At 38.0% G+C, this 27,994-nt stretch overlaps 1 protein-coding gene across 1 annotated transcript; it reads left to right on the forward strand.

Moving 5' to 3' along the window:
* Positions 1-4,285: 4,285 nt before the first annotated feature.
* LOC126972483 (enoyl-CoA delta isomerase 1, mitochondrial-like) lies at positions 4,286-27,791 on the forward strand. Its single transcript, XM_050819283.1, has 5 exons — positions 4,286-4,303; positions 5,180-5,410; positions 6,805-6,951; positions 23,507-23,719; positions 27,440-27,791. Exons 2-5 carry the CDS (start codon positions 5,186-5,188, stop codon positions 27,698-27,700), a joined length of 846 nt encoding a protein of 281 aa, XP_050675240.1. The 5' UTR covers positions 4,286-4,303; positions 5,180-5,185; the 3' UTR covers positions 27,701-27,791.
* The last annotated feature ends 203 nt before the right edge of the window (positions 27,792-27,994 follow it).

Raw genomic sequence — 27,994 nt, forward strand, 5'->3', positions numbered from 1 at the left:
GGGGATCAGCCATCTTTACTCCACTGTAGAATCGAGCCTTGACGGTTCATCTGATCATACGCCGGTAATCCTCACCTTAAGTACTTCAGTCATTCATGCCGAGCCATCTGACTCCTTATCTAGTGGAAAAACTGACTGGCATGGCTTTCGTAATTTCTTGGACGAATATATCCAGTTAAATGTTCCTATGAAAATTCCGGAGGATATTGACAATGCTTGCTTGTACCTCACAAACCTGATCCAAGTATCGGCATGGAAAAACTCACCAGTCTCCACTCGCCTTCCAAAGATGTCACTACAATCAGCAGATATTAAAGAAAACTTTAGAGAGAAACGAAGACTACGAAGAATCTGGCATCAATCTCGCCATCCTGCAGATAAAACCGCCTTCAACCGAGCAGCAAAACAGCTAAAGAAGCTTGCAAGATCAGGCAAATTCTTCATTCCGAAATACTCTCCAAAGATTGTCACCTCAGGGAAAGGGCGAAACGTCGCTTTGGAAAGCTGCTAAATCCTTTGCAAAGCCGCAAGAACATCACGCTCCCCTCAAACAATCAAACTCATGGGCTCGAACGGACGCTGAGAAAACAGAAGTATTTGCCAATTATCTTGAAAATGTATTCAAGGTGAATGATGGTGGCGATGAATCTGAGATTGATAAAGTACTTGGACAAGATCTCCAGCTATGCCTGCCTCTCCGACCCACATCTCCAAAGGAAATCGCGTATGAGATTAGACGACTGAATTCCAACAAGGCACCTGGATTTGATTTAATTACTCTCACAGTTCCTAAAAATCTTCCCAGAAAATGCATAACATTTTTTGCCTCACTCTTTAATGCTACCATGAGAACTTCATATTTTCCCATAATCTGGAAAGTATCGGAAATTATTATGATTCACAAAGCTGGAAAACCTCCTCATGAAGCTTCATTATTCCGACCAATAAGTTTAACTCCAGTGATATCAAAATTATGGGAAAAAAATATTTTTAGTCCGCTTGAATGAACTCATGGTAAACTGCAACATCATTCCAAAGCACCAGTTCGGGTTTCGGAAACAGCACTCGACAATTGAGCAGATGATTCGGGTTCATCACGAGATCAGACGCTGCTTTGTAATGAAACTTTTCTGCTCTGCGGCATTTTTAGACGTTCACCAAGCATTTGACAGAGTCTGGCACAAAGGGCTATTGTGCAAAGTTAAAGACAAACTCCCATACTCTCTCTCTACCTCATCATCAAGTCCTACCTGGAAGACAGGCTTTTCCAAGTGAAACAGAGAGATGCCAGATCTACACTACGAAAAATTGAAGCCGGCGTTCCACAGGGTTCAGTACTTGGTCCCGTAATGTATAGCATATTTACTTCAGACTTACCGGTATCTGAAGACGTCACCGTAGCAACATATGCCGATGATGTAGCCTACCTTGCAAGCGATGAAGACCCAGCACAGGCTAGTAATAAGCTCTAACACCTTTTAGACGAGACCCATGCATGGATGAATAAATGGCGCATTCGGGCAAGTGCTCAAAAATCGAACCACATCACCTTCTCGTTAAGAAGGGAAAATTGCCCTCCTGTCAAACTTGGCTCTGATGTTCTACCAGATTCTGAGAAAGTGAAATACCTAGGCTTTAACTTAGACAGAAGATTCACCTGGATTTCTCACATAAAGAAGAAACGGGATGAAATTAATCATAGGTTCCGAAACCTTCACTGGCTCATGGGTAGAAACTCTGTCCTGTCTACTGACAATAAGCTTCTAATCTACAATGCTGTATTGAAGCCCATCTGGACCTACGGAATCCCACTGTGGGGCTCTGCCAGCAAAAGCAACATCATGCTCATCCAACGTGTGCAAAACAACATCCTGCGTACCATCACAAGTGCCCCATGGTATATTTTGGCGTTCCCAGTGTTCAGTCGGAAATTGATAAATTCAAAAGGAAATACGCTGATCGCCTCTCGGTTCACCCAAATACCCTAGCTAATGATCTCCTAATCCGTCCCAGAGCGATGAAAAGGCTGAAAAGGAAGGATGTGTTATAGGAAGGCAGATGAGACACTGGTCTCTTCGTCTAAACGTCATACTCACCCAACTCATCCGCTTATAGTCTTGTGACTGATCGCAGATCCGACTTAGATAAAAAAAAATACTACGGTCAGAACTCTAAGATTGATTATCGGGAAAAATATTGTCTTCTTTTTTATTTCTAATCACTTAAATATATTTATTTTCTTTCTTAAAGCTATTTTTTTAATGTATTAAAAGCTATGGTGTATCAAATTTTTCTAATAAGTACATAGTAAAATGCATTATACTATAACATCCGACCAGCGTTTTATATAAGTAGACTTTAACTTATACAGATAACATAAAAACATTTATTTAAATAAACACATTACTTGGTGGCAGTAATTTTCAAAGCATAACCTTAAAAAAAACCCATTGGGTGCGAAATATTACATATTTCGTCTGTGATGTATTTAGTTTTAGCAATTGAAATGTAACTATTTGACAAAATTATTAAAATAGTCATGTTATTTACATATTATTTTGTAAATTTAAAGAGACCACTTACCTGAATTATAAACTCCATCCACTTTAAGTTTGATTATGCTGTTATTTGGACAGATTTTCACTGAACACTTTGTCATTAAGTGTATTTCAAGCGCTATCAAATCAACTGAATAAATACCCTGCCTAATAGACGCAATGACAGAGTTTTGCTTCAGACATATTATAAGCGTGATTGTTGTTTATTGTACGTAAATGAAAACATATTATAAAAACTTAAACTTGGAGTACCGCCGGCAGTGGAGCCAAGGCAAGGAAATAAAATAATTTTTCAGCAGCAGAAAATAAAATAAATTCTCAGCACCTACAACTTCAAACTTCCACCCGTCTACGATCAACACCTATTTTTTATCGCGATTTTTATATTATTCTATTCCATCCACAGATCCGCAATAGAGTTGCAAGATGGCAATCTAATATAAGTAATAGTTATTGTAGTTCGATAAATTTTATGAACGATATATTTGGTAAGTCTGAGAATCGGTCGTCATCTATTTTCTATACTCCAAAAGTTTCGATTATTGAATTTTTTTAATACTTTAAATGGCAATACAATGTATGGGTCAGCTAGTCTAATATATAAAATTCTCGTGTCGCGGAGTTTGTTACCAAACTGCTGAACTGATGTGTATGAAATTTTGTCTGCATATCGGGTAGGTCTGAGAATCGGCCAACATTTATTTTTTATACCCCCAAAATTGTTTTTTTCAATTAATTTATATGGAAATACAACGCTTGCCGCGTCAGCTAGTAGTATAAATACCTGCTGTAAGCTATTTTAATAAGATTGACAAAAAACAAAATTTAAACAAAAACCCTTTAACATGGGTAAAACTACAACTATTTTATGGGAACATTTTCGTTGTTACTGTTATATGTTATGTTTATTTGGATTACGATAATATTACTGAAAAAAAATATTTTTAGTCCACTTGAATGAACTCATGGTAAACTGCAACATCATTCCAAAGCACCAGTTCGGGTTTCGGAAACAGCACTCGACAATTGAGCAGATGATTCGGGTTCATCACGAGATCAGACGCTGCTTTGAAATGAAACTTTTCTGCTCTGCGGCATTTTTAGACGTTCACCAAGCATTTGACAGAGTCTGGCACAAAGGACTATTGTGCAAAGTTAAAGACAAACTCCCACACTCTCTCTACCTCATCATCAAGTCCTACCTGGAAGACTTCACTATTGATCAAAAATCAATACTTTTGGAAAGAAATTTTCATAATAGCATAATTAATTTAAGGCGAGCTTGTAGCAAATTTTATTGAAAACGTTAGGTGAAAAGTGGAAGCGAACTCCTTGTTTTTTAAATGAATTGGCATTGGCATCAAGACACACTTCACCCGACCCTATTGTTAACTTTAACTCTAAAGGAATATATAAATCAAACCAATAATGTTTGAAAACTAATGTTTTTTTAAATACAAAAATACTATTCGCAAGCTAACCGGCTTTTGCCGAACTTCTAAACAATGTCTTTCAGCCACAATTTTCTTGTTTCACCGCTTAAAGTTTGTCCGCTTCTACGATCAGTTTCGGAAATACAAATGAAGTGAGGAAGCTTCAGGAAGGAAAAGCACCAGGATATGACTCATTTGACCCAACCATCCTGAAAAAATTGCTCAAAAAGGGAATTAGGTACTATGCTCACTATCATCTACATTGCCTGCATACGACTGAAAATCTTCCCTTGCCAATGGGAAATTGAAAAAGTAAGAATGCATTACTGCTTCTCGGTAGAAATAGGCGCCGTTGTGGAACCCATAATCTAGTCGGCATCTTGTGCTGTCCGTGTCCCACGAGTCTGCGTTAAATATTGGAGTTATTCTCTTGCTTTTTTTATTTTATTATTATTAAATATTTGATAAGCTTTTTTTTAAATGAAATACTTTTTATAGGATTACATTGCGTGTAATTGTACTTCTGTTTTTTTTTTGTCATTTTTACCTTGGGACATTTTTTCTTTAAATATTTTTAATAAATGCTAATGATAGCGATTATATTCTCGCTCTAGATAAAGTGATATAGATCTTAGGATACAATATCGCGTGGGCTTAAAAGTGATAAAATTCGTGCAACTTGAAGAGTTGAACTTATTTTTTCGCCTTTTCTCAGAGTATAATAACGTGCCATAGGAATCAATGTAAATATAAAATAAATTAATTAATTTTTTTGCTGTGTACATACTGATATTATTTTAATTTTTTTACCAGAAGTGAGCAAAATATAGAGTAAGTAACTAAAATTACCTAATCATTATTTAATGAAAAATATATTCATGAATGCGAGAATAACTAATTATTCAAAATATTTATTCTATACAAATTCACTGCGTTGAATAAAAATAAAATAAAATAATTTAAGTAGGGAGTGGTATACCTAAGTATAGTATATATATATATATATATATATATATATATATATATATATATATATATATATATATATATACTATACTTAGGTTATATATATATATATATCTATATATATATATCTATATATATATATATATATATATTATATGTGTGTTTATAGGAAAGGTATATGCCTTTCTTCATTCACTATAACAGACCTCTCTTTAATTTCAGATCAAAATGCTTAAGCAAGTAATGAAAAATATAAAACCAGTGTTTCCTTATGCTAGGACATTATCATCTAAGGGTCCATTAATTGACTTAAGTGTAGACAATGATGGAGTAGCAGTTATGACCATGCAGAGACTACCAGTGAACAGCTTAAACTTAGACTTACTACAGGAATTGAGTAAATCACTTGATGAAGTTGCCAAAAACAAAACAAAAGCATTGATTTTAACATCAGTAAGTAATCAAACCACACTCACACCATCTTCACCAGAGCTCTTTTTATTTTAAATGGTTTTTAGACAGCTTCCTCGCTTTCAGTGATTGGCCAAATAGTGTCAGAATTGGAAGTAGTTCACATTGTCGTCGATTTTTGCGGGATCTCAATACAAAGAGCGGTAAAAATCTGTACAAATTGACTCCGTGTCACCTTACATAACAGTGAGGCACCAAAACAAGCCGGTAAACGTGTAAATACATAGCCCCACGCATACAAGCCGATCGGCCACCATTATGAGATTTGCCATCGTCTGTGACAGATCAGTTTGCATATATTAATAATATTTTAAAAATGCCGTCGTGCGTTGTGAAAAAGTGTAAAAACAATACTATAAAAGTATTTGTGGATATATGATTATTTAAGGGTGAAAAAATTGTGTGACTAGTATACCCCGTAACCACACACACACTAGCATACACGTGCTTCACTTGCTAATATCACGGCGCGGAGTCCTTCTTTTTTACTAGTCCGTGCAAAGTGATGATTTTTTTTCTACTATTGTGTTTAATGCCGTTTTATTCTGTCATTTTTGTTATCCTTGTTTTCTTGTAAACGATGCCTTGTTTTGTTACCCTTAAAGGAGAGTTCTTTTCAGGTGCTATTTTTATGGGTTTTGTGTTTTTAGTCCAGATAGCGGTTCTAATACTTCTTGTCTACGCTTCTATAATTTTTTATGCTTTTCTCCATTTGTTCGCGTTTTTCAATTAAGAATAGTGAGTTTTTTTTATGAACAATAAGGGTCAAAATAAATAATAATAATTATCGCTTAACACCCGGTGACCCGCACGCCCGTTTGTCCTCCTATTCCATAAAAAATAATAATAAGGGACTAGACGAGCAGGACGTTCAGCTGATGGAAATTGACACGCCCTGTCCATTACAATGAGTTTATAGGTTCTGTGTTTAGGTATCTTGATTTTTCTACCCACCCTCTTAATACTCTCTTTTATATTATTATAACCCCAAAATCTTTAATGATCTGTCGAAGAAAAGTCTATTGCATTCTTGGTTTTCCCATTGGGAGACATCCACGTCCACTTGCGATTGGTGTCTTCGGAAAGTAACTATTGCTTATCGTTACCTCTTAAACGAAGGCAAACTGGTGTCCAACAGTGGAGTCCGATCTCCTCGTCGGTATATAATAGCTCGGGAGAACCGATTTTAGCGTTCAAGTCGCCTTGAACCTTTTTTTTTAATTGCTACGATATTGACTGCAAGGTACGTGCAAAAATCTTCTACTTCTTCATTAGAATGTTATTATCTAGCTATTATCTCTATTAGAAATAGATTTATGAAAATTGCAGAAAACTTAGTTTTATAAGGTAAGGTTAATATTTTTAAATTATTACAGGCATCAACAAGTACATTTTCAGCTGGCCTAGATATTATGGAATTATACAAGCCAGATATAAAGAGAGTAGAATTATTTTGGACTACCCTCCAAGATGTTTGGATTAAATTATTTGGATCCACTTTTGTTACTGCTGCTGCAATCAATGTATGTATGGAAGGGCTTCTTTACATTATAGAATAACAAAACTATTGAATTACATTTAAAGGAAAACTCTATAATATTTTGTTGAATGGGAAATGAAAATTTCCGTTTTTATACACACATACTACGACTACATTTATTACGATTAAGGATCATTATGGAGGATTGTATTATTTATATCAGTCATCAACTTACAAGTATTGCACTCACTTATCTCATAAGATGTCATTAGAGTTTTAATTTTTCCTTCAAGTAAATGAAATTTAATTAAAGTCAACTCATCAAGTTTTCACTTCCTAGAGCTTTGTTCGAAAATTATTTTTTATGTTAATTAAATCCTTACTAACACTTCTTTTTTTATGGAAGAGGACGGCGGACGAGAGTATACCATTTGATTTCAAGTGATCGCCACTCCACATTCTCCTGAAAACCAGAAAAACCACATTAGAAAAAACACATCTAAGTTTGTACTGTATTATACAAAGGTGGAATTCGACGGCAGGCATCATATAAAACAGCTCTTATCATATCGGTGACTCCTCGTGTTAAATGCAGGAAGACACAGAATAAAGTGATGTCTCTACTCAACATCAAATTATCCGTTCGCAGAGCACTGATTCAATGACAATTCTAGCTGCTCTGCTGTAGAATGTGATCAATTGGTTAGAGCTAATACTGGGGTACACCAGACCAGATCCAAATGTGGCTGGAACGCTTTATAGAGCACTAAAATTTGAGTCTGCTTGAAGTATTGCTTTGTTCCCTTTATGATCCCAAAGCTTTCTTCAAAGCCATTTTAGCTTTGCCTTCCAAATTACCGCAGAATTGGCAATCGCTCGAGACTTCAAGGGACGTGTTGGAGAGACGATACGACAACTTGCAAACTTGAGTCTTCTGAGGGTTAGCTTAACAATGTTAATTTTACCCCTGCGATGTTCTCAAGAGATAACGGGTTGGACTAAGAATCCCGCAGCAGTAGATAGAGCTTTAATCCACAATTATAATGCTACCACTCTTATTACAAGGAATAATGAATATAACGAATAAAATCTTGTCTAAATGTTTGAGACACTCTAGGACAATGATAATCTAGCGATTATGATACTTCAATGTCTAGACTCTAGAATGTATATGAACATTGGCATTTTATTACAAAAGTGCTTAAGAAGTACTCGTGCCATCAGGCGCGACGAAAAAAGACCGCCTTCTGCTGAAATTGATAAATTAATTTAATATTAATTTTTTGTTCAGCTATCTGTCATATAGCAACTTTGAATACGTCTACACCTCAATATCATTCAAACGAGATATGAACGTAGTGTTTAAATTCTCTTTGCGAGATAGCAATTGAGCAAAACTGTCAAAAATAATTTACATAATCGCCTTAGTATATCATTGTTAAATTTCTGTCACTCAAAGATCTACGGTGTTTTTTTCTACGGACGTTATATTTTGTAACCGTAAATAATGTAATTAAAATAATAGTTACAAAAAAACTAAAAAACACGCTTCTCTAGAAAACCATACTAAAAAATAGAAAATGATTTCAATAAACATTAACTACGAATAATGTGATTATGTAGCAATAAAATGCATTTTATCAGTCGCTGATCGCTGAAGATACGATGATAAGAGAAATGGGACACACTAATAAATCAGTTAATTGCGATCAGTCCTTGACTAGTGTGCAAAGTTTCAAATAAAACAGACGTTATGCCCTTCATATATATATTTGAAAATAACGTTCAAGGATTCCGTTACCTACAAAAAGACCATACCGTTACATACCAAAGCTAATAGTGTGGGGCAGACTATTTAAATTATTGTATTGTCATCGGTCCTTGATGTGTGTTTAAATTTTCAATTTAATCCAATATTTGAAAGTCGGTCAAAATCGTATTCAAAGATTCCGTTACATATTACAAACTCGGGCGAGTCAACATGACACCTGGCTCGAATGCGTTTGTGCAATGTACAGTGTGCAGAAAAGTTTTTGTTTTAATTTCACTTTCTCGCACGAAAACGAATAATATTTTAGTTTTATAAACGTTTTGTGCATGAATATTATTAAATTACATAGATGTATCGGTTTTACGAAGTAACTTGTAGTTGTCATTCGATTTACATGGAAATAAAATAGAAATATATAGTTATTTGGTATTTTTGTATCAGATTTATTTAATAACTTTAATTAAAAATAGATATTTATTACTACCACACTAAATCATCACTTTCATCAATTTCTTCCATTTTATCTAAAATAAAACGTTGGGACGTTTTCTCTTGAAAAAGTCTTTTTTATAGATTAATGATAATAAATACTATTTAAATATCTGTGGCAATGACAACAAAAACTTTAAAAATCTAATTACACATATTATTTTTGAATATTTTATTTTAACAAAAACTTATCAAATATCTAAATAACAATAACATATTACAGCAACAGAATATTTAACTCGAATATTTTAAAGCGCAAAGATACGTACAACGTACCTGCGTGTTATCACTTAGTGTGTTAAATGTTATAACAGTTAATGTAAACTGCTACACTCAATACAATCATGCTAATATTAAATCCTATAAAGGAATATATTTAACTTCATAATTAATTATAATAAGATTATAATTATTTAAGCGTTATCTGTGAACAGTGCCATCTATGTAAAACCGATCTCTTCTTATAATATAGGTACTCGATAGAATGAGAGTTCAATTTGGAAATACCACAGAGTAGAACTTAATACTTTATGAAAGTGAAACTAGACACAGTACAGTAATAAAATAGTAGGTATTTTAAATTCATATCTACTTGACCACCCGAATTAAGGCACGCACACATACACATGATTTATACGGCCTGTAATCAATCTCGGGAAGACAAAACTATTTAGTGCCACGTGGCGCACCGCCGACACTCGCCGCCCCGCCCGCGTCGTCAAAATAAAACGTGGTTGGTAGTAGTGATATTTGTAAATGTCGGTAGCTGGACAACGAGTATATTGCAGTGTTCAATTACAACTATAAAATTAATAATCGTTAAATTAACATTTTTCATTCCTAAAACTAAAATAACACACACTCAATAATAATCTAAACACATAATTATTATACTTTATGTGTGTAGCAACCCTAGCGCTAACCCGACGTAGGTGTAAATTTCAAGGAGACAGATGAGTTACGCTGCTATTTTATTACTTATATTTGGCACTAGATGGCGTATAATCTATAATTTATTTTTAAATTAAACTTAGACGGGATAATCTATGATTCAAATTCAAATATTTTTATTCAAAATAGGATGTACCATCACTTATTGAAAGTCAAAAAACTACCACCCATTCCAAAATGAATGCCTCAGGCCTGAGAAGAATGGGTGCAACAAACTCAGCGGGCTCTTTTTTTCATCAAAAATATGTTTTACAATTAAAGTAACATTTACAAAGTAACATTGTACAATTAAACTTATTATTTAATAGCCTGAGGGCGGTCGCTCCATTCCCAATCTGTGGTATCATTAAAGAAGTCATTCATGTTTTAGTAACCTTTACCACACAAACGTTTTTAACAATTCTTTTGAATAACGTAATACTTTTGTTTTGATCATTTTCTGGGATCCTGTTGTAAAAGCATATACATGGCCCCACAAAAGACTTGCTAACTCGACTTAGCAGAGTAGTAGGTATTATAAGCTTATGTCTGTTCCTGGTGTTAACATTATGGTTGTGACAATTTCTGGCAAATTCACTTATGTGCCTATGAACATACATTACATTATCAAGAATATATTGAGAAGCAATAGTCAAGATGTTAATTTCTTTGAATTTTGCTCTCCATGATTCCTTTGGGCCTAGGTTATAAACAGCGCGAATCTTCTGCAGCACAAATATTGTATTAATATCGGCAGCGCTGCCCCACAGCAATATACCATAGGACATAATACTATGGAAGTAAATAAGTATACAAGTCGCGCCGTATCTATGTCAGTTAATTGTCTAATCTTTTTAACCGCGTATGCTGCAGAAATAAGTATGTTCGTCAATCCTTCAATATGGGTGCCCCATTGTAATTTGGAATCCAGAGTAATGCCAAGAAATTTAGCAGATTCCACCGGTTTTATCACCTCTCCGTTTAACAAAACACTTGCACTTTGGTACGGTAAATTTTATATATTTCGTTTTCTTGCTATTTAACAATAGGTTATTAGCGCTAAACCAGTACACGATGTCAGATAGAATATCGTTCACTTCGTCATACATAGCTTGGTTTCTTTTCACTTTGAAAATCAGTGAAGTGTGATCCACAAACAATACTACCCTATGTTTTTTCTCTATGAGATTAGGAAGATCATTTATATAGAAAAGGAAGAGTAACGGTCCGAGGATAGACTTTTGTGGTACCCCCATACTGAGAGGAGTCCCAGGAGATCTCCTGCCATTCACGTCGACCTTCTTAATTCTATTGTTTAGATATGAAGTCAGAAGATCGAGCGCAGTTCCCCTTATGCCATAGTGACATAGCTTCCTGATCAGCGTTGAATGTTGAACACAATCAAAAGCTTTAGATAAATCACAGAAGATGCCAAGTGCATTCTGCGATTCCTCCCAGGCATCAAAAATATTCTTGATAAGCTCAACACCTGCATTCGTTGTTGAACGTCCCCTAGTAAAGCCAAATTGTTTCAAATGAAGTAACTTATGAGAATTAAAGTAAGTAAGCATTTGGCTTTAAACTATTTTTTCAAAAAAATTACTAAGAGTCGGCAAAAACGACACAGGATGATAGTTATTCGGGTCAGAGGAGCATCCCGACTTAAATATTGGTGTAATTTTATTATGTTTCAGAAGGTCAGGAAGGTTATAGGTTATCACGGGCTACTATCCGCAACTCGACGACTATGGCGCGCCTATTTTGCGTGGTGAGGTGGGCGGCTAATCTTGCCATCCCAGCTCCTCAAGGTAGTTAATCAAACCTCTGATGTCACCCATGACCTTGGGGAGAGTCCTCGGTGACCCCAGGTGTTTGGCCCGGTAAGTGGCCATACTCCTACACTCCAGAATGATGTGTGCGGCCGTCTCTTCTGCCTCCATGCAGGCTCTGCACAGCGGGCTGTCGGTGACACCTATACTAAACAGATGTTTGTTAAAAGGGCCGTGGCCCGTTATAACATGGGTTAATTTACGTAATCTTTGGCGTGGGAGTTTTAGTAGCTTGTGAGAGAGCCTGAAGTCTACTTGGAGTAGGGCCTCTTTTGCTTGTCTACACCCTCTCACTTCCGTCCAGTATTTACTTTGTAATTCCTTGGTATGTTCTCGTATGACCATTGTAGGCCATCTAGAGGGGAGGGGGACGATTGGATCTGGTCCTGTTGCTATCATCTCCGAGCCTTTCCTGGCCAGTTCATCCGCAGCATCGTTGCCGCGTGAGTCACTGTGACCCTTTATCCATTGAAGAGTTACCTGGTTGCCATTTGCACATAACTCCGTCAGATACTGGTGACAGTCGTATATTAGCTTTGAGGTGATAGTGTTGCTTTGTAGAGCTTGTAGTACTGATTGCTATCTGAGAGGATGCGGATTGAGTAATCCTTTACCTTTCGTGCCAAAGTAGCTGTGGCCGCTTCTATGATACCCATGCACTCTGCTTGGAAGACAGTGTTCTGAGCTCCTAGTAGTGCGGCTATTTTTATATTTAGATCTTCCGAGAACACTCCGTATCCTGTACCAGATCTTGTTTTCGAGCCATCGGTGAAAATCCTAGGGTCTATAACATTAAAGTCCTCTTTTGGTTCTTCATACAACTGTATTTTGTATTTCTTATCGAATATGTATTCCTTTGGAGACCTGTCACTTACCGCGAGCAGCAGAGGCTCCTTTTCAATCACCTCAGTTAGGACCTCTGGGTGTGCGGGTTGATTGGTTCTCCAAAGATTTAGTGTCTTCAACCTTACTGCGGCGGAGGCCGCCTCTTGTTTTATAAAGACGTGTAGAGCCGGAAGATTTAGCATTGTTTCTAAGGCTGCAGTAGGTGTAGTTCGCATGCATCCTGTGATAGCCATACATGCCAGTCTTTGAAATCGTTGTAGTTTATTACACGTGGTTCTAAGTCTAGTGCGTGACCACCAAACTACTGCACCATAACATATCACAGGCCGTATCACAGCTGTGTAAAGCCATAGTACGATTTTCGGGGCAAGACCCCATGTCTTCCCTATCATTCTACGGCATTGCCAGAAGGATATTGTAGCCGTATTAATCTTCGCATCTATGTGGGCGCCCCAGTTTAGTTTGCTGTCAAGTATTACGCCTAAATACTTTACTTCGCTTGTTAATTGGAGTTCAGTGTTAAACAGTTTCGGCAGTTTGTAATTACCTAGAACTCTTTTGTTTGTGAACAATACCAGTTCCGTTTTCGTTGGGTTAACTGTCAGATCGTTATCTATGCACCATTTTTCCACGATTTTTAGTGCCGCATTTGTTACTTCACATACAGTATTGGCAAACTTTCCGCATATCAGTATAGTTAGGTCGTCTGCGTAGCCTACAGTATAGTAGTGGATTTCGTTGAGGGTGGCAATCAGATCATTTAGAACCAAGTTCCATAGAAGAGGTGAAATTACACCTCCTTGGGGACAGCCTTTGGCAACTATAGCTTTCTGCGTTTCACCTTCATCGAGTAAAATTACTCTGTGCTTAAGCATGTTTTCAATCCATACTGTCAGAGTTGTACATACACCATGTCGTTGTAGGGCTTCTTTCATTTTTGTAAATTTTGTCTTATCGAAAGCTCCTTCGATATCCAGGAAGGTTCCTAGACAAAAGATCTTTTCCGAAAGTGCACCTTCTATAACGTTCGTTACAGCGTGTAGTGCAGATTCAGTGCTTTTACCTTGACTGTACGCGTGTTAATTGGGGTGTAAGGGTATATTCCGCAGGTAATTTTCCCTCAGTTCTCTTTCGCACAGTCTTTCTAGGGTCTTCAAGGCAAAAGAGGTGAGACTGATGGGTCTGTATGATCTAGCATTAGAGTAGTCGCTTTTACCCGGTTTCGGTATGAAGATTACTTTCACCTCCCTCCATTTCCTGGGGATGTATCCATGCGCTAGACATGCCCTGAAAATGTTAGTTAGCCGGATGTGAAGGGACTCTCCTCCCCATTGCAATAAAGCGGGAAAGATCTCATCCGGTCTTGCCGATTTAAAGGGGTGGAAGGAATTTATAGCCCACTTCGTCTTATCATTCGTCACAACCTTATGGGCCAGCTGCCAGTCAGCTTCTTCAGCAGTTGTGTTTTCAACCACCCACTCCGTTTGCTGCGTTATTTTGTAGCCTGGGAAGTGCGTTTCTGTTAATACACGCTCTGTTTCTTCTGGTGAGTTAGTGAAAGTACCATCAGGTTTTCGCAAGGATTCCAGAATGTGTCTAGGTTGATTGGAGACCATACTTCTTACCCTGTTTGCTTCGTTTTGGCATTGAATGCCATTGCAGTATTTACGCCAACTTTCAGATTTTCTGTATCTGATGCGTTTCTTGTATTCAGACTTACTTTCCTTGTAGATATCCCAGTCGTATTGTTCGCCTGTGTTCATTGCGCGGTTTAGATGTCTCCTCACTTTTTTCCTGAGCCTTTCCAGTTCATGGCTGGGGTTTAGGTTTGTCAGATTGGGGGGAGATGAGGGGGCATGTAGCGTGATAGCTGGCTATCATAAGATCACTGATTTGTGATACTTGTTTTTCGATGTTATCTACGCCGATTATCTTGTCAGAGAGTGTTCCCTCATTCAAATTCAAATTCAAATATTTTTATTCAAAATAGGATTTATAATCACTCATTGAACGTCAAAATCTACCACCCATTCAAAAGAGACTGCCTCAGACCTGAGAAGAATGGGCGCAAGAAACTCAGCGGGCTTTTTTTTTATATAAAATATGGATTACAATGTAATATCGTACAATAAACATTAATAATTAAAGAGCTAGAGGGTGTTCGCTTTAATCCCAGTCCGTGGTGTCATTAAGAAAATCGTTTATGCTATAATAACCTTTCCCACACAAACGTTTTTTAACAATTCTTTTAAATTTCGTAACACATTTGTTTTGTACATTTTCTGGGATCATATTGTAGAAGCATATACATCGCCCAACAAAAGACTTACTAACTCGACCCAACCGAGTAGTAGGCATAACAAGTTTATGTTTGTTCCTCGTGTTAACATTATGAATGTCACAGTTTCTAGAAAATTCCTCAATGTGCTTATGAACATACAAAACATTATCAAAAATGTATTGAGAAGCAACAGTCAAAATGTTTATTTCTTTAAATTTTTCTCTTAGTGATTCTTTAGGACCTAGGTTATAAATCGCGCGAATAGCCCTCTTCTGCAGCACAAAGATAGTATTAATATCGGCCGCACTGCCCCATAACAATATACCATAGGACATAATACTATGAAAATAACTAAAGTATACTAATCTCGCCGTATCTATGTCAGTTAACCGTCTGATTTTCTTAACCGCATATGCTGCAGAACTAAGCCTATTCGCCAATCCTTCAATATGGGGGCCCCACTGCAATTTGGAATCAAGAGTAATGCCAAGAAATATAGCAGATTCCACTGGTTTTACCACCTCTCCATTTAATAAAATATTCGCATCTACATTTTTGACATTTGGCGCGGTGAATTTAATATATTTGGTTTTATGATTATTTAACAATAAGTTATTGGCGCTAAACCGGTACACGATGTCAGATAGAGCATTATTTACTTCGTTATATAAAACTTGGCTTAGTTTCACTTTGAATATAAGTGAAGTGTCATCCGCAAACAATACCACCTTGTGTTTTTTTTCTACAAGGTTAGGTAGATCATTTATATAAATTAGGAAGAGGAAGGGTCCAAGAATAGACCCTTGTGGTACCCTCATACCGAGAGGAGTCCCAGGAGATCTCTTGCCATTCACCTCGACCCTCTGAATCCTATTATTTAAATATGAGATCAGAAGATCGAGTGCAGATCCTCTAATACCATACTGGCATAGCTTCCTGACCAGCGTTGAATGTTGAACACAATCAAAAGCCTTAGATAAATCACAGAAGATACCAAGTGCATTCTGTGATTCCTCCCAGGCCTCAAAAATATTCCTGATGAGTTCAACACCTGCATCCGTAGTCGAGCGTCCCCTAGTAAAGCCAAATTGTTTTATATGAAGTAACTTATAAGTGTTAAAGTGAGTAAGCATTTGGCTTAAAATAATTTTTTCAAAAATTTTACTAAGGGTCGGCAATACCGAAACAGGGCGATAGTTATTCGGGTCAGAAGTGAGTCCCGATTTAAATATTGGTGTAATTTTACTATACTTCAGAAGGTCAGGAAACACGCCATGTTCAATACAGCTATTAAAAACTAGTGCTAGATATGGTGCGTTGACGTCAATAACAGAACTTATTATTTTTACAGATATTTTTTTTTCATTTCTAAGGATCTGAAAGGTTTAATTATTTCTGCTGGGCTAACAACACTGAATTTGAAATTTTGTTTACATTCCTTAACATTTTCCAAAAGAAGTGACTCGGCAACACTGGTGGAGGAGACAAGGGTGCTTGAGATGGAAACTGGAATGTCAGAAAAAAATTTCTCAAAAGCAGAAGCTACTTCCTGCTCAGAGTGGATTTTTGTATTGTTTATTATTAGATTATATTCAAAATTGCAGTCTTTCGCTCTTCCAGATTCCCAGTTAATAACTTTCCAAGTCATTTTTATTTTATTTTAAGCATTTTTAATTATTTCTCTAATATGCATTGACTTAGCAATAGTACATACTTTCTTAAATAATTTTGAATAATTTTTCACATATACAAGGAAAGATGCATCATGATTACATGATGATCTCTCACTATATAGTTCATATAACCGTTGTGTGCTCCTATGAATACCAGCTGTTGCCCAGTTGTTAAATGACAAGAGACCACCCGAGTTGACTGTCTTTGAAGTAAATATAGAAGCAAACTCTGTTTTAATTATTTTAAATAACTTACTATACATCTCATTTGGAGTACTGTTATAATTCAAATACAAGTTTGAGAGTTTTTCTGAAACATTGCCTCTATATTTCTCCATTCGCCTATTGTTTACCGGAATAAACATAAACTTTTTAGTTGAAGTACATTTGTTCCCTTCAATATTAAAAGAGGCTAATTGACCAAAGTGGTCTGAGCTCAGTTTACTAATTATTGATTGAGAAATAGGTTTATAATTCAGACGTGATTCCATCATCATCTTGTATTGGATGAGGTTCGTTCTGCGGGGTTTCCTCCTGGGAGACGGTTTAGTAGTGTTTACCTTCAGGTTAAAGAGTATCCATCTGTGATCTGAGCAAGATGCTTCTTTCGAGACATGCCAGTTGGATATAGAATTAGACATACCCTCCGTTGCCAGGGTAATGTCAATAATTGTTTCGCTCCTCTTGTTAATAAAGGTGGGTTCTGACTGTTCTGACGGAATGTAGGGACATTTAAAATATTAAGGTTAGTAGTGAAAAGGTATTCAGAAAGTTGCTTACCTCTTTCGTTAGGTGTCTGCATGCCCCAGAGCGGGTGATGTGCGTTGCAGTCTGCAGCTATTATCAGCTCGCTCTTGGTGGTCTCGCAATAGTTCACCAGTCTGACGAGAGCTTCTGGCGGTGGTTCTTCTCCATCCAGCATGTATGCTGAGGCGACCACTATCGCTTTCTGGTGAGTATGTTGGTCCAGTAGTTTTATAGCGCATAAATCTCTGGAACAATAGTCTGTTAGGGATTGCACATGTAGTTTATTTGAAATGTAAATACAGGCTCTAGGTTGTTGTGGCCCTGAGTAATATATGAGCTTACCTCCAATATTGGAGAGATAGCAAATGCGGCCTCGTCTAACCCACGGCTCCTGGATTAGGGCGAGAGCAGTAGAGTTAACCTCCAACCATTTCCGAAGTTGAGCCGTTGCGGTTTCACTATGGTGGAGGTTTATTTGTATAAAACTGCACTTAGAAGGGGATGCCATCTTTGGATAGCAAGCCCTCCTCACTGTCCCTGATGCAGAGTTCTTCGATACCCTTAGTGCAGTCGGCATCGCCCTTGGTGCCCGAAGCCAGAAGCTCTTCGAGCTCCTTCAGGCTGTCGAGCGCTTCCTCAGAAGGGGAGCTTGCGGCACAGGTTCCGTCTGCTGAGTTATTCCCTTGTGTTTCCATCGGTTCCGGTGGTGCAGTGTTATGGCCTTCGTTTGGCTCTGCAGGTTGAATAGTAGCCTCATCGTTAGCATCCTTGGAGGGGGGGGTCTCAATAAATTTTCCACCTGGCCCCTAGAATTTCATGTAAACTGAGCCCAGCATAAACGATAGCCGGCGCTCATGTTCCATTATTCTGGGGATTTTCTCCTCCGGAACGCTTACGATGATGAATGTGTCATCGTTGTGATGGTGAAGAGCATGTAGCAACCAGCAGTCTACCTTGGCCCAAGAGTTTTGGAACCTAAGCATGCCACCGATCGCCTTGGTGTCCCTCCACACTCCAGGCAGCAGGATGCCGCACCTTATGTTGTTAGGGACTTCCCACATGTTCTTTACAGTTAGGCTGTCTCCATTTGGTAGTGTTATTTCTGGGACCGCTGCCTTTAGCCACTCAAGTGTGTTGAGATTGGAGCACCACAGTTTCAGGACGCCCCCGTCATAGATTGGCTTGCCCAGAAAAGCAGGCCCTTCTCTCTCCTCACTTATAGCAGCTAGCATAGCGGCCATCAGCTTGTCTTCAAGTTTGTTTTGTATAAACTGGACTGCATTTGCGTCTATGTGCCCTGTTGTGACGGATGTTATTGCTACAACTGGGTCAGTTTTCGCGGCGTTGGCATATGTGGTAGGTTTAGGCCGATTCAATAGTTTTGCCCTCTTATGGTCCCCCCTTGGAGAGTTAGTATCGTCCAGACGAGAACGTTTGGTCGGTACAGAGGGTTGGGCTACGGCACTGACTTTGTTGGAAGGAGGCCCTCGGTTGTTGGTTGTTGGGGGCCTTCCTGGAATCAATTCGGGTTTGGTTCCCCGGTATTTCTGAACCACGAGAGGTGCTGGGTTGAGGTTCTGTTGTTGAGGAGGCCATCGGGCCTTGCGAAGGCGGGCTGCTATGCGCCTCTGTCTCCTGTTGGGACGATGGTGACTCGTAGATGCTGGTTGCGTTTGACTTTCCCTTATACAGGGCTTGTCTTGCTTTCGGCCCTTGTAGGACACGAGGGTCTAACCAGCCTCCAGTCTACTGACTGCTTGGGCAGGCACCACTTGCGCAGTGTCTGTCCCCATAGACGGTTGGGCCTTTGATGGCTCTTTCGCCAGTATGCTCCGGGTGCCAGTAGGTGCTGAACACTCTCCGGATGTGTTAGTATCCTTGGTAGATTTCTCCACCAAGGAACCAGTTATGGTACCTTTTGGTTTCCCTCCAGGTCCCATTTTATCCAACACAATCAAAAGCTTTAGATAAATCACAGAAGATGCCAAGTGCATTCTGCGATTTATCTAAAGGGGGACGCTCAACACCTGCATCCGTTGTTGAACGTCCCCTAGTAAAGCCAAATTGTTTCAAATGAAGTAACTTATGAGAATTAAAGTAAGTAAGCATTTGGCTAAAAACTATTTTATCAAAAAAATTACTAAGACTCGGCAAAAACGACACAGGACGTAGGAAATATTGGTGTAATTTTATTATGTTTCAGAAGGTCAGGAAACACGCCATGATTAATACTTAATAAAGGCTAATTATTAAAGATTATTGCAAGATATGGTTCTATGACATCAATTATTGAACTTATTATTTTAACAGAAATGCCCTATATATCAGCAGTTTTTTTCATGTCTAGATATTTAATAGTTTTAATTATTTCTCCAGGGCTAACAAAACTAAAATTGAAACTTTGTTGACATTCTATAACATTTTCCAGAAGAAGTGACTCAGCAATAATGGTGGAGGAGACATGAGTGTTTGTGATAGAAACTGGAATCTCAGAAAAAAATTCTCAAAAGCAGTAGCAACTTCCTACTGAGATTGAATTATTGTATTGTTTATTAATAGATTGTATTCAATGTTGCGATCTTTCAATATTCCAGATTTCCAGTTAATAACATTCCAAGTCATCTTTATTTTATTTGTCTGATATGCATAGACTTTGCAATAGAACAAACACTTTAAAATAATTGAGAGTATTTTTTAACATACTCGAGAAGGAATGCCAGATTCAACGCCATCTACTAGTAGATTAACTAACTGTAAATTACCTCCACAGTATGCATCTCAGTTTTTTCCACCGAAGCGTGACTACGAAAGTAAATAAGAAGGGTTAACTACAATAATAATTTCATGTGATGATAAAGGTTTCCCTAAATAATTTCAACATGACCTTGTTTTTAACTAGCTTCAAAAAAAGGAGGAGCTTCTAAGTGCCTGCGAACCTTTCAGAACCTTTTATCAAAATAAATCCCAAAAAGAATAAAAAGGAAACAACAATATTTTTATTAAATTTATTTAATAATTTCCTCATATCATTACATACCCTCGTAAAATTATTATTAATCGCAGAAAAAACGGAGTCACCAATGCATTCAACAAGCGTTGGTAAATCATAAGTGAATAAATCCTCTGACAAAGTCGTAAACTGTGTTAGAAGTGACAGTTGACAGTTTTTAATAATTTCAACATTTGGCATTAACAATTAACAATCCGAATATCCCAATTTTTCTATCACTACTGCTTGGTTATATAATCTAAACTAAGATTACGCTTAACTTAAATAATTATAATCTTATTATAATTAACTATAAAGTTATTTGGTTATAATATTGCCAAGTATATTTAATATTACAACAGATAGGGTTACCATCTGCGGATTAATTCGGAAATGTTCAGTAATTTTTTCTCTAGTCCGGATTTTGTCCGGCCCTCTTACGTGTCCAGATTTTATTTTTAGATTTAGATGGAATATACTTAACAATTAAACTACACGTTTACTAATATCAAATAATTTGTATCTTTACGAGGAACGAAATCTAACCGAATTTAACTTAAAAGTCCGGACTTTTATCGAAATATCAGGCTATTTATCAGGACTTTTCAAATGACTAAATGGTAACCCTATATATAGGTAAAGCTAATATGAAGCATGTAAAAATAATATTATAGTAATACTTATATAAAAACCAGGCTTGCCGGCAGATCACCTGATGAGAAATAGAGAAATAACATTATTTAGAAGATAGGTCTAAATCACATCCGTAACCTTTTATACGTCTGTGGCCTAAATGTGAATTCGCAATATTCTATTTTCAGTCCATTCTTGTTTCTTGTTGGCATTAACAACTTACAATTTGTGGTTAGCCACTGGTAATTTTTCCGCTGACCTTAAAATGCACAATGTATTTATATCAGGGGATCAAGTATAAAATTGCCGTAATAAATAACATAACCATATTATTCCCTATATATTATTATATACCCTATTTATTATTAAACTCTTTGAACATAGCTTAGCTTACATGCTCATGCCTTTTTTTATTTATTGAGCATTATGGCACGGGATGCAAGTCCAGTAGGCAATGCTCATGCCTCATCTAAAATTGAATTACCTACTCTCGTTATCTATGCATTTCTGCCATCTCACGGGAAGTTTATTTATGCCATTGGGCTTAAACCCTGGGGACCTATCCTTAAAGAACTCTGTGAAACTAACTAATAATAGTAACATAGTAACTATTGCTTCTGTAAAAAGATTACAAATCGCAGATGATAGTCTGTTTGGATCAAGTCTAGGGAGTACGTAGGATGTCGGAGGGTTTTAAATGTACCTGGGTCCTGTAGAGTTAGACCTGTTTCTTCAGCCGTATGAGGTTTTACGTTTTGATAATTTATATGTATAAGTATATAGCGTATGACAGCTGCTGCTGTAATAAGGTGAAAAAAAGGCAACAAACTCAACATCAACAACGCATCACCAACGCAGCAACACATGTACACTAAAACAAAGTGGCATAAGTATATCGAGTGGAAGACGTAGCTTTCATGCACAATAAAGTAAGAGACATGGCCTGTTATCACGCTTTGGCTGTTAGGCTACGTCTGGACATAATATTAATCTAGACGTATAAATTATCTAAAGTTTTTCGTTATCTTGGAAAAATAATAAAATATGAGCAAATGAATAAAAATTGATTTATGCACTAAAAATAATGTTACAATTTGTACGAGAGAGTTATGGTGGCATAATTATACGAAGTTATCGCTATTTAACGATCGGATCTCTTTCAGGTAGGTGTAGAGAATTTTATTATAACTTGGCATACGCAATAAATAACATAGGATAAAGTACAGTCGTAAAATTTTCCCCACTTTTTGTAAAAATCAAATTTTGAAAATAATATTATAACAAGTGAAATAATAAAACAAACATCAGAGGCAAGTTGAAATATTCCTTTATTATTTTGAACAGTCTAAAATTTTTAACTTTTTCTTTTAAACGCTATTTTTCTACAAAAATAGCTTTAACCAAAAAGTAGAAATTCTAGAAATCTTTTTGTTCGCCTAATATCGTCCCGGGGACGATATTGAGATAGCAACAATAATCAGTACGTAAACTTCAAGTGTATCGTTAAAATTATTATTATTGATATTGTATCTTTATCATAATTATAATATCTGATCAGACTTTTATTAATTATTGATAAGGTGAAAGTAATTTAAGTTTCTCAAACCGATTGTACAAACAAAGTTTACTCCAGGATTTTCAACACAATGCTCATGCAGCTTTTGCAAATAATTTGTGCATCTTATCCATTTCTCACGCTTTGTCTCACTTGCCTAATGGACGTTGAAGGTAGCCTAACAACTGCAACAGTCTGTAAGTCAGCTGGAACTATATACGGGGAGAAAGCGTTGCTAAACCTTGGAGATGGTGTTCTTCGTTTAGACCGAGTGGTTTCCAAAGGAACGGGGAAATCATTTACCATAGATGCCTAAGGGCAGATAAAGTGACCCAACTGATACATCATTAAGAATTTGTAATTTTTTTTCTATCATCCATTAAACCAAAACCAGCTCTTAACCTAAATAAAATGTTAATTAATTTAAATCAAAGTAATAACAACCAATTTTGTCAAACATTTCATTACAATAAGTCTAATACTATCATATTTAGAGAGTACTCATAGAATTTCAATTTATAACTCTCATTGAACAGATTTTTCTTCTTTTTATACAGTGTAGGACAGTGGTTACGTGTCACCGCCAAACTATTGCAGTTGCCGACTGACATGATAAACTTAAGACTTTAGATTGTCCTAGATGTGTGCTTGATGTTCCTGAAAAGCATATTGTATTTTTATAGATAATTTTGTAATACTCAAGTTAAAAAATGTACCTATGTATTGCGTATCTCTATCTGCTCTGACAACAACTACTATTTTTGTACCATTTTGTTACTGACATTAATACCATTAATAATTTTAAATAGTTTTTCGATTTTGCCGAGCGAGTGTGAATAATTATTTATATTTCAGGGTCATGCACCAGCATTCGGGTGTGTATTAGCAATGTCCTGCGAGTATAGAGTGATGGTGTCCGGCAAATATACAACCGGCCTGAATGAGACAGCTATAGGAATAGTTGCAACACGCTGGATTATGGATACCATGCGTAATACGATATCACAAAGGGAAACAGAATTTGCGCTCACAACTGGTAGAATGTTCACCGTGGATGAAGCTTTAAAGGTAATATGCTGGCGTATAGACGACCTGACAGCCCTGCGTGAACAATATTGATTTAAATTTAAAAAAAAGCCCGCTGAGTTTCTTGCGCCCATTCTTCTCAGGTCAGAGGCAGTCTCTTTTGAATGGGTGGTAGTTTTGACGTTCAATAAGTGATCCTTTTTTTTTTATATGAGAGGCGGCAAACGGGCAAGAGGCTCACGGGATGGGGAGAGGTGAGGCAACCGCCCATGGACATCCGCAACAACAGGTGTGTCAAGAAATGCGTTGCCGGCCTTTAAGGTGGGAGTATGCTTTTTTCTTGAAGGTCCCTAAGTCGTATCTGTTCGGGAAGACCGCTGCCGGTAGTTGATTCCACAAAGTGGCTGTGCGAGGCAAGAAATTTCGAAGAAAACGCGCGGTTGTGGAATGCCAGACGTCTACGTGATGCGGATGGTACTTTGCACGTAATGTCCGATGGTGGAATTCGGCCGCTGGAATCAACCCGAACAGCTCCTAAGAACCCAAGCCAATCGGAGATGACTTGATCGTCGATGATTCGAGCCGCTCTTCATTGTATGCGGTCAAATGGAAGAAGCTGGTACTGGGGAGCATCCGCCCACAGGTGAGAACAGTACTCCATGTGAGGCCGAATTTGCGCCTTATAAAGTTGCAGGCGGTGGCTTTTAGTGAAATACTGTCTCGCCTTACTGAGTACACCAAGCTTTTTAGAGGCCAGTTTGGCCAAGTGACCTTCCAAGTGACCACGGAACTGAACGTCGCTCGATATATCGACGCCAAGTATGCCAATACAGGCTGTGGCAGTTAGAGGAGTGATCTCGAATCGAGGGGATACGACAAAGGGAGACTTTTTAGTGGTGAACGCACAAACTTGTGTCTTCTTGGGGTTGAATTGGACTAAATTTTGTCGGCCGCATTCCGAGACTTTGCAAAGCATAGTCTCGATTTCAGACACAAGTTTGATCCGGTTCTCGTCGACGCTATCCCGGGATATGTTGGCACGGCCGTTGTAGGAAGCATACCCCTCTGCATTCGTATGCAGAGGGGTATGCTTCTAGGAGGGCTAATCATTGCTATGAATATTGCTAATTTGCAGCATATCATTGATATGCAGAAGAAACAGCGTAGGGGATAGCACACAGCCTTGTGGGACACCAGAGTTTATGGGTTTTAAGTCGGAGCATGCACCGTTGATAACAACCTTGATGCTCCGATCAGCCAAAAAGCTAGTGACCCATTTGCACAACTTCTCGGGAAGCCCGTAGGTTGGCAGTTTCGCTATAAGCGTTTTATGCCACACCCGAAGGCCTTCGCTATGTCCAAACTCACCGCCAACGCCACTCCCTTCGACTCAACCGCTTGCGCCCATTTATGGGTGAGGTACGCAAGAAGATCACCAGCTGAGCGACCCTGACGGAAACCGTACTGGCAGTCGCTGATCAGCTGGTGCCCCTCTAGGTATCCCAAGAGCTAAGAGTAATGGCAATGGGGGGGTAGTTGGACGGATCTGAGCGTACACCTTTCTTAGGGATCGGGTGCACTAAAGCCGCCTTCCATAATTACGGGACTACGCCTGATGAGTAGGAGAGCCGGAAAAGATGGGTAAGGACCGGCGCCAGTTCCGGAGCACATGTCCGCAGCACTATCGGGGGAGTGCCATCGGGCCCGCTCGATTTGTGAATGTCCAAGGTGAGAAGCGCCTTAAGCACGGCACCATGCCGGATTTTTACCTCCGGCATATATGAATCGCACCGCGGAATATGCGGTTGTGGTGCATCTTGGTCATCCAGAGTCGAGTTGGACGCGAAGAGGGAGCCCAGGAGATCAGCTTTCTCTTTCGCGTCATGGGCCAGCGAGTCATCATCCCTGTGCAGTGGCGGACAGCCTTGGCGAGCGACCAGAACGCACGAGTTCAACAGATCTGCCTCCACGGGTAGGATGCAAAAAAGCACCGCATCTCGTCCCACTCTGCTGACCTATAGTGCCACACGCGGCGACAGCTTAAGAAGCGGGGCCTGGTTAGGGCGCGTGATCGGCACGGTGCTCCGGATCAGGCAGTGGTCCGATGATCCCAGAGAAGGGTCAACGGAAACTAGGTAGCCGTCCGATCTTGAATCTTATTTTTAATTTGAATTTGACAATGTCAACAAAGGAGCTAATAACAAGCGCGGCTGACTATTTACGACTTGTCCATGAAAATCGGTAACTGTAACAATAGATTTGCATACCTTTTCTATCTTGCTGAAGCTTTAATCTTAATAAATCTTTTATCGGCAAAAGGCACACGGGATGGAGAGTGGTGATGCATCCGCCCATGGACATTCGCAACAAAAGGTGTCAAGTGATGCCGGCCTTTAAGGCGGGGTATGTTCTTTTCTTCAAAGTCCTTAAGTCGTATCCATTCGGAAAAACAGCAGCTGGTAAATTATTTCACAAAGTGGCTGTGCGAGGCAAGAAATTTCTTGCAAAGCGCACGGTTGTGGACGCAGACGCATTTAACGTAATGTCAATGGTGGAATTCGGCCGCTGCTATCAACCCGAACAGCTCGCCTGAGTACTTCCCGTAATAAATGCGGTAGAAGATGCAGAGAGAACCCACATCACACACGAGGGGATACGACAAAGGGAGACTTTTTAGCGGTGAACGCACAAACTTGTAACTTCTTAGGGTTGATTTGGACTTTTGTCGACTCCATTCGAGACTTTGCAAAGTATAGTCTCGATTTCAGATACAGGTTTTGTTCCGGTTCTCGTCGATGCTATCCCGGGACATGTTGGCACGGCCGGTGTAGAAAGCATAGCAATGAATATTACAGTAAGTCTTGGCGATGTAGGTACATAGATATATTATGTAAACAATTTGTTATTTTTAAAGTAAAGTTATCCCTCACTTCTGGGGACTGGGACAGGGATGCGGGACTCGAACCCAGGCTCCGTCCGAGCGCTTTTCCTAGTGTCTTGTTCAACTCTCAGGTTGTGGCTCCATCTATAGGATCTACTTTACAGTTGATAATCTGCTCAACCACAATAATGGCATATTATGAAAGTGACTTGAAATGTTGCTCTTTCAAATCTAAACAATTTGTTATTTTTAAAGCCACTACGAACGAAGGATATTATGATTTGACAAGATGATCCTAGAATATGTTCAAATTAAATGTAGGTACTAATTACGAAATTCAAAAGAATTGTTCTAACACGTTTATGTGGTAACGTTACTATTACTTAGACGACTTTCTCAATGATAATGCAGAATTATAAACAAAAGTTTAAGTCTTGTACTAGGGCAACGGCAACCACGAAAACAATTAATGACCATGTGTTGACTAATATTATTGACTACTTTCATGGTGTTATAATTGAGTCTGCCCTGTCAGACCACAAGAATATATATGTTGAGCTAAAACGCTATAAGCTACCACCGAAAACAAGAGTACAGTACGAAGCTATAGATTTCTCTAAATTATATAAAATGGTGGAATCATCCAAAATGGAGAACGAAAACCACAATTTTACCATTCTGGGCGAATATAAATGAAAGAAACTATTGCAAAGTACAAAATATAAAGCAATCAATCAGCCACATATTAATAGGTTTAAACTGAATATTCCAAGCTTAATTTTAGATTTTTTAGTTACAACTTACAACATGTTAATTAATAATTCCTTAATAATATTAACTAACATTAATAATTCAGTATTATATTCATATTTTCAACACAGGTTGGCCTCATAGATGAAACAGCAGCTGACAAAGAAGACGCTATCAAGAAATGCAAAGGATTTATCAAGAAGTTTGACCGAATCCCTTCTTTAGCCCGCGGTCTCACAAAACAAGGTATTCGAGCTGAACCAATCAAGTGGCTACAAGACAACAGAGAAGCAGACACAAATGTGTTCCTAGGTTTTGTAAAGAATCCAAATATGCAAGAATCTTTGGAAATGTATGTTCAAGCTATGAAGGCAAGGGCAGCCAATAAATGATTGATTGTTGCTATAAGGGTGGAGTTCACGGAAACGAAGATAATCATTGATTTTAAAACCGACCGATTAATGATAATGACATTGGTAAACATAGAGCGTTTTATTTCTGTTCACCGTTACCTTTCTAACAAGGGTTATTAAGCCGAGCGTTTTATTAAGTCTTGTTATAACCAAATAAGATGTCCTAGCCCTTTAAATGAAATAATGTTTATGCATATAACTTTAAATGATTGTTTTGATACAATTATAATAAACTATATAAAAATGAAAGAGACAGTTTTATAGTGATTATCA

This window comes from Leptidea sinapis, chromosome 26 (assembly GCF_905404315.1).
Source record: "Leptidea sinapis chromosome 26, ilLepSina1.1, whole genome shotgun sequence".
NCBI lineage: Eukaryota > Metazoa > Arthropoda > Insecta > Lepidoptera > Pieridae > Leptidea > Leptidea sinapis.